The 17,332-nt window shown below is 43.6% G+C and overlaps 2 protein-coding genes across 4 annotated transcripts; one reads left to right on the top strand and one right to left on the bottom strand.

Annotated features, from left to right (window-relative positions):
• Nucleotides 1,576-7,145, bottom strand: LOC8054144 (1,4-dihydroxy-2-naphthoyl-CoA thioesterase 1). The gene is made up of 3 exons (XM_002464015.2): nucleotides 6,793-7,145; nucleotides 6,466-6,657; nucleotides 1,576-2,057 (listed from the first exon to the last, which is right to left on the bottom strand). Exons 1-3 carry the CDS (start codon nucleotides 6,982-6,984, stop codon nucleotides 1,902-1,904), a joined length of 540 nt encoding a protein of 179 aa, XP_002464060.1. The 5' UTR covers nucleotides 6,985-7,145; the 3' UTR covers nucleotides 1,576-1,901.
• On the top strand, nucleotides 8,506-12,337 carry LOC8062969 (uncharacterized protein At4g38062). 3 transcript variants are annotated; one of them, XM_021451685.1, is made up of 3 exons: nucleotides 8,506-8,704; nucleotides 8,792-8,903; nucleotides 8,991-12,337. In XM_021451685.1, the coding sequence occupies exons 2-3, from the start codon at nucleotides 8,864-8,866 to the stop codon at nucleotides 12,122-12,124; spliced, it is 3,174 nt and encodes a 1,057-aa protein (XP_021307360.1). In that variant the 5' UTR covers nucleotides 8,506-8,704; nucleotides 8,792-8,863; the 3' UTR covers nucleotides 12,125-12,337. The 3 variants fall into 3 exon arrangements, with proteins under 3 accessions (XP_021307360.1, XP_002466641.1, XP_021307359.1); XM_002466596.2 differs by lacking the exon at nucleotides 8,792-8,903; XM_021451684.1 differs by having other exon boundaries at nucleotides 8,506-8,903.

Here is a 17,332-nt window from a genome sequence, read left to right as displayed (position 1 = left end):
AGACATGCAGTGCCCAGCGATGTGCAGTTCCTTCTCAACTACCTCCGTTTCAAATTATATGTCATTTCAAAAATCTTGAAGAGTCAAAACATTTTTAAGTTTGACAAAAAATATAGAGAGAAATATAAAGATTTATGTCATAAAATAGGTACACGATGAAAATATAATTAACAAAGAATCATTAATTATTTTGTTATATAAATTTGGTCAAACTTGAAAAACTTTGACTCTCCAAGATTCTTGGAATGACTTATAATTTGGGACGGAGAAAGTAGTTTTCTAGATTTGAATTTCAAATGCAAATGATGCTCATGATGATGATGATTATGAACAAGTCATGATTAGGTCATGACAATTTAATAACAGACAGCCTTAGTTCTTGTGCAAAAATAGGTTTTCCTCCCTTACTTACAAGGTAAGCATCCACATCCTTATGTCTTATGTATTTGAATTTCCAAGGTAGATCTTGGCTTTTCATCAACCTGCCCCTTATTACTGCTCTTAGATTCTAAATGTCGCTCTGTCATGGAATGACTAGACGTGGAACCAACTTGTGACACCCGTTGGTCATTAAGATGAGTTTCTGAAAATGAAATTGGTCATTAAAAAGATGAGTTTTTGTGAATCGTAGAGAATTCCGACAATTCGGGTGGTGTAGGAAACACACTATGTGCTACAGTATTGTATGGAGGTGTACTTATGCTTGCTGAGAATTCATTGACCTGGCCATGTTTTGCAAATATGTGGCCGAGTGACGTGCATTCGGTATTGCACATGAGGACGAAAATCCAAATGGCACACCCTCTAGTCTATTAGCATTTGGTGTAGCAAAATGATTGTTCAAAATAATTGACCGAAACCCCATTATTTCGGTTATACATATTATCCATCAGCTTGAATTGTTGAGTAATCAAATGCGATGAATATTTGTCTGCTTCTGCTCATACTGGGCCTTCAGTCCTTCAGAATCCTACATATTTTGGGACGGGCCTTTGGTTTTGGGGGCCTAGAATGGTATGAGGTAGAATAGTGGGAGGAGCCGAGGAGGTTGAGGTGGACTGCGGTCTGCGGCTGTTCTGCTAACGTCTTGTTTAGTTGCCAAAAAATTTTTAAAAAAATCTCAAATTTCCTATCATATTGAATCTTACGGTACATGTGTTGAGCATTAAATATAAATAAAAATAATAACTAATTGTATAGTTTACCTGTAATTTGCGAGACGAATCTTTTGAGGCTAGTTAGTCTACGATTGGATAATATTTATCAAATATAAACGAAAGTGCTACTATTTCTATTTTATAAAATTTTTTGGAAGTAAACAAGGCCTAAATCATGGAGGAATCAAATTGGCTTTGTGGAGAGCAATATGTTGTGCTAAATCGAGGAATGTGGTTGGCCTTTTGGAGCCATTTTCGCTGTCGCTGCGCTTGACCTTGCCACGGCCAACTAAAGTCCTCATTCTACTCTGTTTCCAACCGTAGCGTTGCCACAGCCAACTGATCCAAGAGGTAGGAGAAGCACAGCCAAATTTGTAGAGGAATTTTTCTAGGAGACTTGTGTTTGACAATCTTTTACTTTCGGGGAGACAAACATCTTCCAAGTACCTTTGCATTACTCACCTTTACAACTATTTTTCACCTTTATACAACGAAGTTGACCGCCTGTTATTGCAACTGACGATGGCATTAAGTCATACAGTATGTATGTTCAACAGGAAAGGTCTTCTATTTTGCTGTGTAGTGCGATGAAGGCTCCAACGGGACACATGCATGGTACATACATAGCACAGAACAAGAAATTGGTGGTATAAGAAATAGTATTATAGGCAATGCTTTTGCAACATCCATCAGATCCGTGAAACCTGCGAGATGCAAGGTTTTCATCAGTTTGAAGGTTCTTTTCTACAGTTTTGATGCATATTTCTTTAGAGCATCTCCTGCCGTCTTGTGCTTCTCCGACAACGGCAGGTTAGACAGCAGGGTGACTCTGGATTCGGCGATCTGAGGCCCCTTCTCTCCTGTGGATGCATCCATCTTCCAGAGCTTTACCTCCCAAACCTTCCAATCGATTTATTTTTTTTCAGAAAGGGTTCTCAAAAAGGAACGAGTTGCAGTAACAGATCATAGTATCAATATGTTCAACACTCACAAAAGAAAACATGGACAAAATAAATGTAAGCCATGCAAAACAAGCACTTCAGTTTTGCTTTTAGGTAACGTTTGGTTTGGGAATCAAGTAGGTTGGGATGGTCTCATTCCAGTTTTTAAAGATGGGATGTTTCTACCTTCTGTTTGGTTGAAAAGGGATGACGCCATTTCCGTTTCTTATTTTGTTAGTAGACACTAAACTAGGGATGAGTCACTGACAATGGAGGACTGCAGAGTGCAGAAAGAGGGGTCCATCTGGGCATGCTTGTTTGTTACTACCTCAGATGATTCAGATGTGCCGAGACTCAATTAGCTATCCTCTTTGAGCTAGCCAACATCCTCCACTACTGTGATTTTTGCTTCACTTAATTGCACCAGGGTCACCTGCTCAAAGCGTTCAATCTAGCAAACAACCGGTGGTTAGTGCAATCGTGTGGAATCTATGTTCTTTCCCTAAGACCGTAACGAACATGGCTTATTGGCTTAGCATCACCGACTACACGTTATATATGTGTGTCTCTTTAATATTTGATCCATGAATTATTTTACGCGGTTCGACACTACGGATAGCATTTAGGCACGTACTCCTAAATGCTATCCGACTACCACTTATTTGAGTACCACTTATTGATCACTGATTCATTAACAGCGTGTTTTGTATTGAATCACGGACCCATCACCCATTCCCGAGCCAAACTAGCCTCACGGAATGGCATTGTCCGGCACCAAGCAGTTACGATTGCAGTTCAATCCTCAGAAGTCAGAATCAACTCATCCCTAGCAAAATGGAGGGGCCACCTCGTCCGGAGTCACCTTGACCAGGACTACTTCATCCGGCAAATCAAACAGCATGTAAACTTTGCTCCTTGTGGGGCTAGTAATTTTAAGAGATGTATAAGTTGTTGGGATAAAATGGATAATTTAGAATAATATATATCGAAGCCATTTGGGATACTTTTTAAATAATACAAAGGCATGTCATTTAGATGTGGATTTTGTTGATATTACTCATTAATTTAATGGGCCACTTTATATTAGTTTTCATAAGACCATAGTTGGTTATTTAGATAAAGATTTAGGAGTTCACTTCAAATTATCTTTATTGTCATATGTAAATTATTTTTATAATGGCAGATGTAGCTCATTTAGATATAAATTTATGGGTTAGTTTATAGTGCTTTTATTAATGATTATACTCTCTTGAATTGATGGTAGGATGTTTATGTCTTTTCTTAGGAATTTAAATACAATATATATCTTTTTCCCACATCTCATGAGGATTGTTCTAGAGGCTTCAAAATAGTTTCTAATGATTAATGTTAAGACTTCATGTATTATTGTCAATGGCGATTAGAGTCAACTAAATTTATGGCTTTTTGACAATTCTAGAAGAATTTTCTAGTCGTCCCATCAGGATTATACCCTAATAAGTCTCCTAATGGTAACTACAAGATATAGCCAAGAGGCAAACATCATGCGTAGCTCAATGATTAGTTGATGGGATGAGACAGATGATAATCTTAGCCTATTTTTTATATTGGCTGGTGTAGATGATGAGAGATAAGATGGCTCTCAAAAGGGAATATTTCCGTACCCACTAAACGAGTAGAGCCTAGAAAATTTCAGTAGGGACGTGAGATTGATGGTGGGCTATGGTCATAAAATGCGATGTTCTACCCTCCCATCAAATAAACATGTGTAAGAGCATCTTCAGTGGTCCCTAAATAATCTATCTCTCAGTATGTAGGCATTGGGCTGCCCAATATTATTTTTGTGAATCGATACCCCCTAGTATATCTCCTTCGACAGATATATAAAAGATGGGGTTCACAGGTGCGTAGAGAAAAAGATGGTTGAGAAGTGATTGTTGAGACGGTGCCCATATCATTGGAGAAAATGCAACCGCTTCTTTATTTGAGGGGAAATAAGAAAAATATCAGTGGCCACCGAAAAAAGAGAGGCAATGAAAAATATCAGTGCAACCGCTTCTTCATTGAGCGAGGTCATCGAATTAAGCGAGGTCACCGAAGCATGGGTAGTTGTGTCTAGTTGGAGAATGAGGTACCATATGATCATTCTATCCCTGTTTTTTAGGGTCTGCATGGTTGGCTCTTAAAAGTTACCATACCAAAGATTTGGTAAGAAAAATTGCCAAAACTAATGCAAAAATACTTGACATAAATTTGACATGTTAACTGTGAGATGTTAGCAAATTTTGGTAGCAAACCAAGTGGCTGCCAAAGTTTTGGTACTCCCTCCGTCCCAAATTGTAAGTCATTCCAAGAATCTTGGAGAGTCAAAGCATTTTCACGTTTGACCAAAATTATAGAAAGAAATACTAAGATTTGTACTGTAAAGTGAATATACTATGAAAATATAATTAATGAAGAATCTAATGATATTTAGTTGGTATCATAATAATTATTATTATTTTATCATATAAATTTGGTCAAACTTAGAAAAATTTGACTCTCCAAGATTCTTGGAATGACTTACAGTTTGAAATTGAGGGAGTACTTCGTAACTAAATTTTGGTCATCAACTAATCGGACTCTTAAAATTTTTATTAAGGATGTGATGGTTTCATCACTATTTCCAATAATAGGATGGCGCCATCCACTTTAGGACGTCACTCCGATTGCCATTCTCATGTCTCAAGTGGACAGCCGCATTTCAGAAATTATAGAATGAGTTCGTTCAGCATCTATAATTGAAAACAACAAAAGTGTAATGGGATGGTCATATCCCGTCTAGTCCTTGTACCCATAAAGCCAGGACACAGGAGAACTCTCGAACGAAATAAACAAGCGCACGGGAAAACCACATCTCGTTTCAGATATAACAGTACTACTGAGAGTAAAATGGAATGAACCGACCACGCGATCCGTGCTTGCAGTTGAAGTGGTTTGTGGCAAAGGTCGACACTGCCGGCTGCCGCGGAGACGTGGCCGTGGCGTCGTCCATGGCGTCACCTGCCACGGGGTAGTTGGGCCGGGCGGCTGGGAAAGAGGCAAAGAGAGCCGTGGTGTGTGGAGGGGCCTGAGCCTGACGCAGACGCACCAACTGAGACCGAGACTGACCGAGCTGTGTGGGCTCCTCTGCCCTCTCTAGTTTACCGGATCGCTACGAATTTCTTGGTGCGTTCAGATAGCGCCAGTAGATCTTTCCCGTTTTTTTTTTCATGGCCTTGTTTAGTTCAAAAAAATTTGCAAAATTGACACTGTAGCATTTTCGTTTGTATTTGACAAAAATTGTCCAATTATGGACTAACTAGGCTCAAAATATTCGTCTCGTCAATTTCGACCAAACTGTGCAATTAGTTTTTATTTCCATCTATATTTAATACTCCATGCATGCATCTAAAGATTCGATGTGATGGGAAATCTGAAAAAAATTGCAAAATTTTTTGGGAACTAAACAAGGCCAGATGACCCGAAATAGAATTGTTTCACTCTTCTGTCCAGCAGCACTACACTAGTGTGTGGTTGTGGTCACGTAGGTCACCGATGCGATGCGGGTATTCTTCAGATTTTTCGTTGGGTTATTATCCGAATTGAATGGCTGGGACCGCGGCTGCCATCTCGTGCCGGTTGGTTTGGTTGGTTGGTGGTGCGTCCCGTGGCGCACGAACAGATCAGGTAGCCGCGCGCCGCTACTGCCCTGTGCTGTGCCTGTGCAGCACCACGCACCAGTGTCCAGTGCATGGGCCGTGTGCACGTTCAGCATTTGCTGCTGGAAAGGACGGAAGATTTCAAATCCCTGCTAGGCTGGAGACGTGGACGGCCGGTGGGAATAGAACGGAGCCGGCGGCCCAGCTGGTCCCCAATCCCTCCAAATTCTTTTTTTTTTAAAAAAAAATAAACTGTATATGTGTGCATGTCGTTCTTTTCATTAATTATTATATAAGAGGGAAATTACCGAAAACGTTAGCCATCGCCATCGTAAGTGTTGCATGTCGACAACGAACCACCAAAGTCTCCATCTGTTTCTTTTTTTTTATTTACATGGTGTAATGTATTTCGATTGAAAAAAAATGAAAAAACACTAAAGGGATATATGGTTTATCAAATTTAATGGAATCCACGCGGTTTCGTGCGGTGATGAGCCCCACGCAATCGAAACTAACAGAGACGTAGAACTAGAGGGTGTTTGATCCCATGACTAAAAGTTAATTAGTTCTGGGGGTTTAATATCGCTAAATTCTAAGTTCACCGATCGTGCGGGGAGCAGTTGTGAGGTGTGGTCGAGATGACGATGGTAGTAAGGGATGATGCAATTATGGATGATGGAAGGGGAAAACCAAATATGTGCGGCGGACCTGTGTGGAGCGTCCGACGTGGACGGGGACGGCCTGCGCGAGGACGGTGTCGCCGAGGGCGGCGCTGCGGAAGTGGTTGATGCTGAGCTGCACGCCGGCGACGCGGCTGTACCCGGACGCCATGTGCGCGCCCATGCTCGCCAGCGCCTCCGCCACCAGCGCCGACACGCCGCCGTGCAGCACCTTGAACGGCTGCAACATATAATCCATTCATGTATATCAGCAAGAGAGGTTGGCGTGGCGATGTCAGCTTGTTAAGCTCTCGCGCTCGCCGGCGAGGAGGAAGGGAGGACTTGTAGCAAGTAGCAACAAAGCAGGAGTACTAGCCTGGCAGCAGATGCGAGTGACGGGGAGGCGGCCGGTGAGCCGCGACGGGGAGAGCTCCTCCATCTCGAACCCGAGGGCGTGCAGCGGCGCGTCCAGCTCCGCCATCATGTCCCTGGAATCCTTCGTCGTCGTCGCCGGCGAGGCCGGCTGCTGCTGCTGGCGCTGCCGCGATGCGACCGTGGCGTCGTCCATCGCACGACCTGCCGCGCGCGCGAGGTAGTTGGGGCGGGCGCAGCTGGGGAAAAGTCTGTGCGTGGAATGGGAAGGTGGAAGGTTTGGCCCCTTTGCACTCTCGGTCTCGGTTCGGCGTCTGTCTGACCGACGACGATCAGGCGATTGGGATCGGCAGGTGAGTGAGTCGTTTTGCATTATATAAAATGCTCGGTTCCTCACTCCGGACTCCGGAGGCCGCCTCAGCCTGCACCAACCCCGGCCCCGGGTCCTCGCCATGTGGGCTCCTGATCGACAGACAGTGACTAGCCAAACCTTTGAGCCCATGGGTCAGGCCTTTGTACAAGCCAGCCCGCGACACCAACGGTAGGGCTCACTGAAGCCTGCAAATCCCTTTAGGCCTAGGTGGAGCCCACTGAAGCCTGCAAATCACTTGAGGCAAGGTGGCTCCGTGGTTACAGGGAGCACTTGCTGTTGGCGTCAGCTAAAAAGTAACCGATTAAGAGCAACTCTAGCAGGACCTCTATTCAAACCCCAATAGCTAAATATGGGTGTCCAGTCTAAAAACATTACTCCAGCAGGGCCCCTACTCCACACCCCATATTTGGCTGGGCACCCATATTTCTCCTCCAGACCTCATTCATGTTGGCCCAACAGGGCAGCCCCCATCCTCCATCGCGTGTCCTAGCCCCAGCGTATGCTCTCTCTCTACCCTTGTATGTGCATGATATCCTACAGTAACCGGCTCAATGCTCTAACTGTGTCCATGTCCAAAGGAAGAAGAAAGAGAAAGAAGAAAAAGACACTGACGAGTGGGTCCCTTCTGTCATTCTCTCTGGAATAGGTTTGGGGGCCCAAATTTGGGTGCTACTGTTGGAGTTGAAGCAAAAAAGTTGAGCCCCAAGAAGTAGGGGGAGCAACCAAATTAAAAGTAGAGGCCTAGTTTTGGGGACTACTGCTGGAGTTGCTACATGTAGATATCTCTTCTCATACTAACAGAGTCCCATCGAAGGCTGCTACTTCTTAGGCCCTATTTAGTTCTCCACCTAAAAATTTTTCGTCAATCCCATCAAATCTTTGGACACATGCATGGAACATTAAATGTAGATAAAAAAGAAACTAATTACACAGTTTGGTTGAAAATCGCGAGACGAATTTTTTAAGCCTAGTTACTCCATGATTAGCCTTAAGTGCTACAGTACCTACATGTGCTAATGATAGATTAATTATACATTTGTCTTGCAGTTTCCTGACGAGCTATGCAATTTGTTTTTTTATTAGTTTCTATAAACCCTTCCTGATATTCTTCCGACATATTCGACGTGACACTCAAAAAATTTTATCCTCAAACTATACAGGGCCTAAGCTCATGGGTCGGGCCTTTGTACAAGCCAGCCCGCGACATCACTGAAGCCTGCAAATCCCTTTAGGCCTAGGTGGAGCCCACTGAAGCCTGCAAATCACTTTAGGCCTAACGTGGCCAGTTTTACAGGTATATACGTGGATGCTGAGATAGGCCCAAATTGCGTTGGTGCGCGCCCCACCGTCAGCACAAGCGGCCGGAGCACCTGCTCCCACCAGCCACCAGGCAGAGTGGCAGACCTCGGCGCCGCGCAGCCAATTTCAAATCCTGCAAACATGGAGGGCCGGTGAAAACGGAACGGAGCCCGCCGCCCAGATCCGATCCGCCTCCGCCTCCTGCGGCCGCGCCGCGCCACCTCCTCCGTCCTCAAACTCCCAGGTAAAGCCCCCCAAAATTTCAAATCCTTCTCGTTCCCCCTCTACTACACGCTAGGGTTTCGCCATCCCCATTCCTCACTGCCAGCAGAACGGAACCTTGGATCGGCGCCGCAATTGCTCGCTCCGTCCATGCCGAGCCCCCTAGCCTCCTGACCCCTCCATGTCCCGTTCATTCTTCCTGACCTGCTCCTCCCAGAAAGGTGCCCGCCGCCGCCCGCCTCTGCAGCGCGATCTTTGGTTAATTTGCTTGGGTCTTGGGTTGACATTTGGCTTTGTTTTTTTGTCAGCGGCGGAAATGGAGGAGATGAGCAAGGAGTTGGACGACCTGCGTGCCGAGCTGGAGGCGCTCACCACCCAGCTCCGCGCCAAGTCCGACCTCGCCGACGGCCTCAAGCGCGCCGGCGCGGACCAGGCCGCCCGGCTGCGGGATGCCCGGGCGGAGGCGGAGCGGAATGCGGCGGAGGCCGCGGCTAGGGCCGAGGAGGCCGCCGCCGCCGGGGATCGGTGCGCGGCGCTGGAGTCCAGGCTGGCCGAGAAGGAGCAGGCGCTGAGGCACCTCTGCGCGGCGCACGAGGCGCTCAAGGGCACGCTCCGGGAGAAGATCGAGGGCCTCGAGGGCGACAAGAGGGGCCTCCTCGCGGCGCTAGAGGACGCCGAGGGGAGGCGCGTGGATCACGAGGCCGCACTGCGCGCGCGCGACGACGAGGTCGCGCGGCTTCGGGGGCTCCTGTCAGAGAAGGACAGGAGGTGCGGCGAGGCTGAGAAGAGGGCGGTGGCGCCCAGGGAGGTGGTGATGAGGGACGACATGCTGGTGAAGCTGGAAGAGGAGAAGGCTGCCGTCGAGGGTAAGCTCAAGTGGAAGGCTGAGCAGTTCAGGCACCTCGAGGAGGCACTCAAGAAGGTTCAAGATGAGTTCAGGGCTGCCAAGAAGGAGTGGGGCTCAGATAGATCAACTTTGGTTGATCGGATTGGCACACTTGAGGCTGATTTGGATTCCAAGACCAGGGTTGCAGAGGATTTCCGGTCGAGGCTTGATATGTGCAGCCAGGCGTTGGCCCATGAGGAAGGCCGCAGGAAGCGGGTGGAAGCAGAGATGTCTGAGTTGCGCCACATGTATGGTAATGTGGTTTCTGAATATGAAGGAGCCAAATCAATGGTCGAGTCGTTGAGCTCCAACACGGATGGGGAGATAGCATCTTTGAGAAGCTCACTGGCTGAGAAGGCTACATTACTCAAGGAAATGGGATACAGGAAGACACATCTTGAACAAGAAAATGAGGATTTGCGGTCAAGGCTCAAGGAGTATCAGGAGGCACAGATTGGTGGTGCAGATGCTGTTTTGTCATTGAAAAGTCTGTGGGAGAAGTTCCGAGCCTTGGAGCAGACACATAGAAGTTGTACTGAGAAGCTACGAGGCAAGGAAGAAGAATGGAGATTGCAGATGGCAAAGCTTGTGAATGACTTGGATGGATGCTTATCACAGTTAGAATCCAAAGATATTCTTATCGGGCAACTGCAGAATGAGTTGCTGGGTAGTTATGCATCCATTGAGCTACAAGTAGTGGAGAACTGGGAAGCTTTGATAATTCTTACTGTTCTACAGGCAAAATTTCATGAGTCCTGCTCATTTGTTGATACTGCTCAACTGAATATGCAGCATCATTGTGAAGAAATTGAGAAGGAAATTGCTTCTGCGAAGAAACAGTTAGAAGAACAATCTTGCACTATTGTCCAGTCTCAAGCTGAACAGAAACAACAATCTGAGGTTATAGCAAAATTGCATGCAAGAATCGAGGAGTTAGAACATATGGAACAAGAACAAAAGAAGATGGAAAGGCAGCTTGATGCGTACAAAGAGATGCTGGACAACACATCAAGAGATGCTCACTGCCTAAAAGATGAAGCTTCAAAGAAGGAAAGCACCCTGCAGGAGAAATTGAGGGAGGCATTAAGTGCTCTTGACGAAGCAAACTGTGCCCTTGCTGACAGGAAGGGTGAGCTGAGTCAGTTAGAAACCAATCTGCACAATCAAAAGCAAGCAATTGAGCATTTGGAAAAACTAAAAGTTGATATGGAAACTGAAGTCGAAAGCTATATGTATGACAGCCGTATCTTGAAGAGAGATCTGGATGCTGCTCTTGTTGCCAAAGTGGAAGCTGAGGAGTTGCTTAGACAAGAAAAGATGAAGTTAATATGTGCTCTCGATGAGGCAAAATATACCCTTTCTGAGCGGAACAGTGAGCTGACCCAGTTCGAGATCAATTTTCATCAGCAAAAGCAAGCACTGGAGAATTTAGAGAAGGTGAAGGTTGATATGGAAACTGAACTCAAAACGTGTATGGACGAAAATTGTGTACTGAAGAGAGATTTGGATGTTGCAATTATTGCCAAAATGGAGGCTGAGAAGTGTCATAAAAAAGAAAAGGAGGAACTATGTGGTATAATTAACGAGAAAGGAATGATGATTGATAAACTTAACCAACACATCGCTGTGCTAGAAGAAGAAAGCATGGACCAGAAACTTGATTTGAGAAGTCTTATCAAGATGGAGTATGAGAAGTCCATTCACGAAGTGAAGAACTGGTACTCTGAAATTGTTGAGGTCTCTGACCAAAAACATTTGGAGCTGGAAGAAAGGCTTAGATTCGTTGAGCAGAAATTTTCATGCAGGGAGCAGGAGCTCATGAAAATGTTGGATCAAGAGGAATCAGATTGGTATACACTAATTGCAGAGAAAGAAATTGCTATTTCTGATATTCAACAAACTGTTGAATCTGTTCAGCTTGACATCAAGCACCTTCTTGAGGCTGCAGCAGCAAAAGTGGCAGAAGTTCAGCTAGAGGTGAATCAACTTTATGGTTTTGCAGAAACTCTGAATTCAGTTAACATCATCCAAGAGCATGATACTGCTTTCAAGGATATGCTCATTGCAGAGTGCGAAAGAGAACTTGGCTCCCTGCAGGTGAATTTAGTGCAAGAGAAGCATCAGTCAAGAAATTTGAAGAATCTTCTTGAACAGGTCAAAGCTCAAACTGCTTCAGAAATGTCAGAAAAGACAAAGGAGCATCTGGAAGTTACACATAAGCTGAAATTGTTGCAGGAAAGAAATGAAACGTCAGAAGAACAGTTGCGAGAGCTGAAGTCTAGAACAACTGATATGTCTATTGTTCTTCTTCAAGAGAGGAATCAGTTGGTCGATGAGCTGACTGGAGTAACCAATACCATTGGGGAGGTAATTTATGGAGGTGAAAGTTTGTTGTCAAATTTGAGAAGGATCTGGCAGAAAGTTAATGAGGAGGAACCATGCAATGACAGGCTTACTTCAGAAAAAACTAATGGAAGAAGTTCTGCACCTTTGATCAGGAACAAATCAGGGCATGTCCTAGATAGAAGATCGCCTCTGAAGGAGAACAACTACTAGCCTTAGTATAGGTCAGATCGTGTACTGACATTGCTGTAACAGTTGTGCTCTGTTTTCCAAGAATCCATGACATGCCGCCCGTAGGGCTGTGCCTTTTCTTTTCCTTTCCCAGTGCCATCTGTGTTATGTTATTTAAACACAGTGGCTGTGTTACCCAACACTTATTTTATGGATTGAATTTGAATAACAAAGTTTCCCAAGTGTTGAATGAAATGAAGCCTATTGTGTTTGCTGCCACTTCATTGTTCTGGACAGTGCACAGTTGGATTCACAGTTTCACAGGTTAGCTGTCATGCTGCTATCTGCCTTGTGTTCTTGTTTCCCATCTGAATCTCTGTTTATGCAATTGTTTTATGCATATTTTAGTTTGCCATTATAAAGCTATAATACATGGATAGTTCCACTCTGGCTTTGACAAATTAATCTGTATTTACAGATTTCTGAGTACCTGAACGAAATAGGGAACCATTCTTTTTGGCTGTGGCTAACAAATAAACCACAAATCGTCCAAAGTAAACTTTGGATGGATAAAATAGAGGACATGACATTGCAGAAATTTTTACAGCTTCTACAGTCTACTCCTTGCAAATGGTGATGACATTATTGTCACCGCAATCTAAACCCTAATAGCAAAGACTCGTTCTGTTGCCTTCGCCGGGATCAACCAAGGAGGAGCTACTTTCTTGGACATGTAGGGCAGTGCGCACACCGGCTGTGCTGCCATCGGCGAGAGCGCGCACACGTTGCGGGGCTGAGAGGAGCTGCAGCACTGATGGTTGCAACGGTGATGGAAAGACGGCTGCAAGTGGATGGCCCTTGCGAGCTCCTGCGTGCTCTGTACGCGTCGCATCGCCTGTTTCGCCTGTTGCTGGTGTGCGCACACGGCGAGAGCCTGCTCGCTCCGCGCGCGCCGCATGTCCAGCGGCAGGGGTGGAAGTCCGGCCGCCGATCTCCGCCTGCAGACAACGCCGCCGCCGGAGCCAGCGTGAGCGGTGGTAGTGACGAAAACACGGAACGTCGCGGCCGGCCGCGTAGCCCGCAGGCGGTCGTACTCGTCGCGCATGTGCGCGAGCTCCTCGTCGCTGGTGACCGACACGATCACGTCCTGGACGCCCACGTCGGCGAGGCGGTGCCTGATCGCGCGCACCTCCGCGCCGCCGGCCATCTCCGACAGCCGCGCCGTCAGGTCCGGGAAGGTCACCGCGCGCGGCACGACGAGGACGCGCGTCTCGCCTCCGACGTACCTCAGTGCCCCGTCGGGGCCGCGGGGCAGGAAGCGGCCGCCGTGGCTGCACATCAGCCTCATGCGCCCGACGCTGCCGTCGTAGGGCGCCTCTGCCGCCGCCATGGGGATGGGGTCGTCGGTCGACTGGGCAGTAGAGTGGATCACGCGGATCATGGGTTTATAACCTCGTCCGTGGCCTCATTGACGCGTGAGCGAAGATTACGCGATTGAATTGGACTCGAAGACCTGATCAAGTCTGAATCGAGATGGACGGTAGCTGCCAGTGCCGTTCGCGGCACGAGATTCTTCAGCAGGATGCATGAGTCGGATTCGGTTCGGCATCCTTCTTTTGGTCACCGTCGGAATCAATTCCAACAATAGATCTCATCCATTGGAACGCTTAGAAATTGATGGGTTTCACTTTTGTCTCCGCGGTGCTGCGAGGATTTAAAAAAAATAAAATAAAATTAAGTAGATTTTTTTTGCGAGGAAAAAAATAAGTAGATATACTTCCTCTGTCCTAAAAGCTTTAATTCTAGAATCGTGTTAGTCAAACTTGTTTAACTTTGACCAACTTTATAGAAAAGAGCATCAATATCTTATGAAAATATATTCAATGATAAATCTAATAGTAGTAATTTGGTACTAAAAAATTTAGCGTTTTTTTTTTTATAAATTTGGTCAAAATTTCAAAAGTTTGACTTAGGATAACTCTAGAAATTGCAGCTTTCAGGAACAATGGGAGTATATAGCTTACATTGACAGTTTAAAGTTATGGTATGTTTGGATCTATTGGTGGACTAAACTTGTCTCTACCATGTTTGGATGGTGAGACTCTCCGACGCGTTCCACACGGTGCAGTCATCCATGAGGCAGAGGTGGACGTGACAAGCTTAGGTCTTGTTTAGTTTCGAAAAGCTTTTCAATTTTGACACCGTAGTACTTTCATTTTTATTTGACAAATATTGTTTAATTAGGAAGTAAACTAGGCTTAAAAGATTCGTCTCGTGATTTACAGATAAACTGTGCAACTAGTTTTTGTTTTTATTTATATCTAATGCTCTATGCATGTGGTATAAGATTCGATGTGATGAAAAATATTGAAAATTTTTTAGTTTTTGGGGTAAACTAAACAAGACCTTAACTTGGTGCTCCAAATTAGGTGCGGAGAGGGGCAGCGTGGATGAAGGTTGGGAGTGGGGGTAGGGGAGCACGGGGTTGGGGAATGAGGCATTAATGAGGAGGTAGGTGGTGTCTTTTTGGCAGTTTAATTCCCTATTTGGGATTTTAGAGACGGGCCTTGTTTAGAAATATATAAACATTAATTGTATCATCTAAGCATTTTGCTGATGTGGCAATGTAGTTATTGAAGAGAGAGAGTAAAAATCATAGAAACTGGGTCTAAGTTAGAAACCATGTCTACACAAAATCCAAGACATGAAGTGATATGATTGGCTAAGAATAGGGAGAGAATGAATGTGATTGGATATAAAAATATTCTATAGAAACTATCAATTGGGACCATAGTTTCTATATATAGTGTCTGTAAAAATTAATGGGTATAGAAACTATATGTAATTTCTAGCATTGGGAGTGCCCTTAGTTCACCCCGAAAACCAAAAAAATTTTAAGATTTCGCGTCACATCGAATCTTTCGGCACATGCATGAAGCATTAAATATAGACGAAAATAAAAATCAATTGCACAGTTTACCTGTAAATCGCGAGACGGATCTTTTGATCCTAGTTATTCTATAATTGGACAATATTAACCACAAACAAACGAAAAGTGCTACAGTAGCCAAATCCAAAAAAATTTTGCATCTAAACAAGGCCTAAAGGGGTGACTAAACTTACCTGGATTCAAACAGGCATTTGGTAAAAATGGATGGCGAAACTAATGATTTAGCCAACCTCTAAAATAGAAACACTCCAATAGTCTTTTCAATAGGGTGAGACGAATGGCTAGCAGCATATGTAAGCTATATCTCGCATGTGAGATTTCCTGGATACATAACTTACAATTTTAGAAATCCAGATACAATAGTTATTGGACTCTCTCTTGTTTCCCAAAATAGCCAAATATAGATTACACAACATGGATAACTCTTCTATTGGAGTTGCTCTTAGTAGGATAATATAGCCGTTAGTGAGAGATGATGTATATATTAGTGGATAGATTGTACTTCCTCTCGTCCACCAAAGAATACAATTCTCGTTTTTTAATGAGTCAAACGTTTTGAACTTTAACTCAATTTATATAAAAACACTAACATTTATGATACAAAATAAATACCACTAGATTAGTTATAAAATATATCTAATAATAAATTTATTTAGAGACATACTCTCTCCATACTCACAAAGAAAGTTGTTGTGGACAAGGTTTAGGTCAAACATTAAGAATATAAATGATGAATAACTTTTAAGTTGTTGAATTTGGAAATGTGAAAACTATATGAATAGATTTATCTTAAAATTTTTTTATAAAAATATACATATACCATTTTCTGATAAATATTTTTATAAAAACAAGAAGTTAAAGTTAAGCTTTGGAGACCGTGTCGCTGTTCTAAACGACTTTCTTTATAAGTACGAGAGGAGTAAATACTAAAGCTATTTACTATAAACTTGGTTAAACTAGAATTGATTTGACTAGCACAGATCTCATAATTACATTTTTTGTGGCCGGAGGGAGTATTCTTTTAAAACTTTTAAAACTAGATGGCTTGCATTTTGAAATATATTTATAGTGTGGATTGGCTTTATAAGATATAGTGTGGATTTGACTAGCTGGCTAAAATTTAGTAAGATGAACCAAATAGCCCTAAATCTATATATCTAAAAAAAACATGTTTTATGGTAAACAAAAATATAAAAGTTGAATTTAGACAAAACTACAAGGACCTATATTTTAAAATACAGAGGGTGCTTATATTTTGGAAATATAGAGATATGCCTCCACTTTGTACCGCAATGCGCGAAGAACAAATTCTTAGACATTCGAAACTTTCTCCGTATGAACTTGTCATTGAGAATGGGAGGATCAGAGAGTAATCCACAACAATACGCAAACTGCCTTCGCGGAGGGTTTTTTGGAACCACTAGTCGGTTAGGAATTGATCCTCCTATAACCCTCTTTTGCTTTACCCATTTCAAGGGTCAGCAACTTATGAAACCACTATGCTCTGTATACTTTTTTAGTTTCCAAAATACTCTTGTCTCTTTATGTTCTATAAGTGATTTAGAATCACATAAATTAGAATAAATCATATCTAATAATAATATGGAGTCTAATTTAAAGATGTATTATGTTTTCGTTGTACTGCTCGTTCTGGTCCTGTTAGTGACTCAGATTATTGATCCGGTTTAAACAAATTAGAATAAGTACATGTTCAATAATAGTATGGAATCTAATTCAAAGACATTACATTTCGTTATACCACTCGTTCCCTAGTGTAACATAAAGTACTGTAGTGCATAGAGGCCGCTAGCAAGTCAAACGTGACGATTCTAGCCCTTGAATTGCGCCCGCTGGCCGTGACGGTGACTTCGAGCTCGGCCGACGTTTTGAATGGTAGAAACGCTAGCAATACTATTTGCTCAAAAAGTACTAGTATAGGACTAGGATTACTGTTGATCTATATTCTGGCCTTGTTTAGTTCATCTCAAAATCCAAAATTTTTTCAAGATTTTCCATCACATCAAATCTTGGAGCACATGCATGAAGCATTAGATATAGACGAAAATAAAAACTAATTGCACAGTTTGTTTGTAAATCACGAAATGAATCTTTTGAGCCTAGTTAGTCCATAATTAGATAATATTTGTTAAATAAAAACAAAAATGCTACAGTGCCGAAATCCGAAATTTTTTCGGAACTAAACAAGACCTCTTTTTCTTTATTGGAGAAGGCCTATGCTATTGAGTATTGACTTCTGCGTTTCGCCCCACTGATCGCTGTAATCAGTTGTGTTCACCACG

This window comes from Sorghum bicolor, chromosome 1, assembly GCF_000003195.3.
Source record: "Sorghum bicolor cultivar BTx623 chromosome 1, Sorghum_bicolor_NCBIv3, whole genome shotgun sequence".
In the NCBI taxonomy this organism is placed as follows: domain Eukaryota; kingdom Viridiplantae; phylum Streptophyta; class Magnoliopsida; order Poales; family Poaceae; genus Sorghum; species Sorghum bicolor.
The sequence above is the reverse complement of the archived record's forward strand: the minus strand, read 5'-3'. Positions and strand labels throughout refer to the sequence as shown.

What these genes read in the sequence shown, in the direction of transcription:
- LOC8054144 (XM_002464015.2), bottom strand. Translation starts at nt 6,984, where the DNA reads ATGGACGACGCCACGGTCGCATCGCGGCAGCGCCAGCAGCAGCAGCCG. An exon ending in TCACTCGCATCTGCTGCCAG is followed by an intron (nt 6,658 to 6,792) that starts GCTAGTACTCCT and finishes TATATGTTGCAG; the next exon opens with CCGTTCAAGGTGCTGCACGG. An exon ending in ACGTCGGACGCTCCACACAG is followed by an intron (nt 2,058 to 6,465) that starts GTCCGCCGCACA and finishes ATCGATTGGAAG; the next exon opens with GTTTGGGAGGTAAAGCTCTG.
- LOC8062969 (XM_021451685.1), top strand. Translation starts at nt 8,864, where the DNA reads ATGTCCCGTTCATTCTTCCTGACCTGCTCCTCCCAGAAAG. An exon ending in GACCTGCTCCTCCCAGAAAG is followed by an intron (nt 8,904 to 8,990) that starts GTGCCCGCCGCC and finishes TTTTTTTGTCAG; the next exon opens with CGGCGGAAATGGAGGAGATG.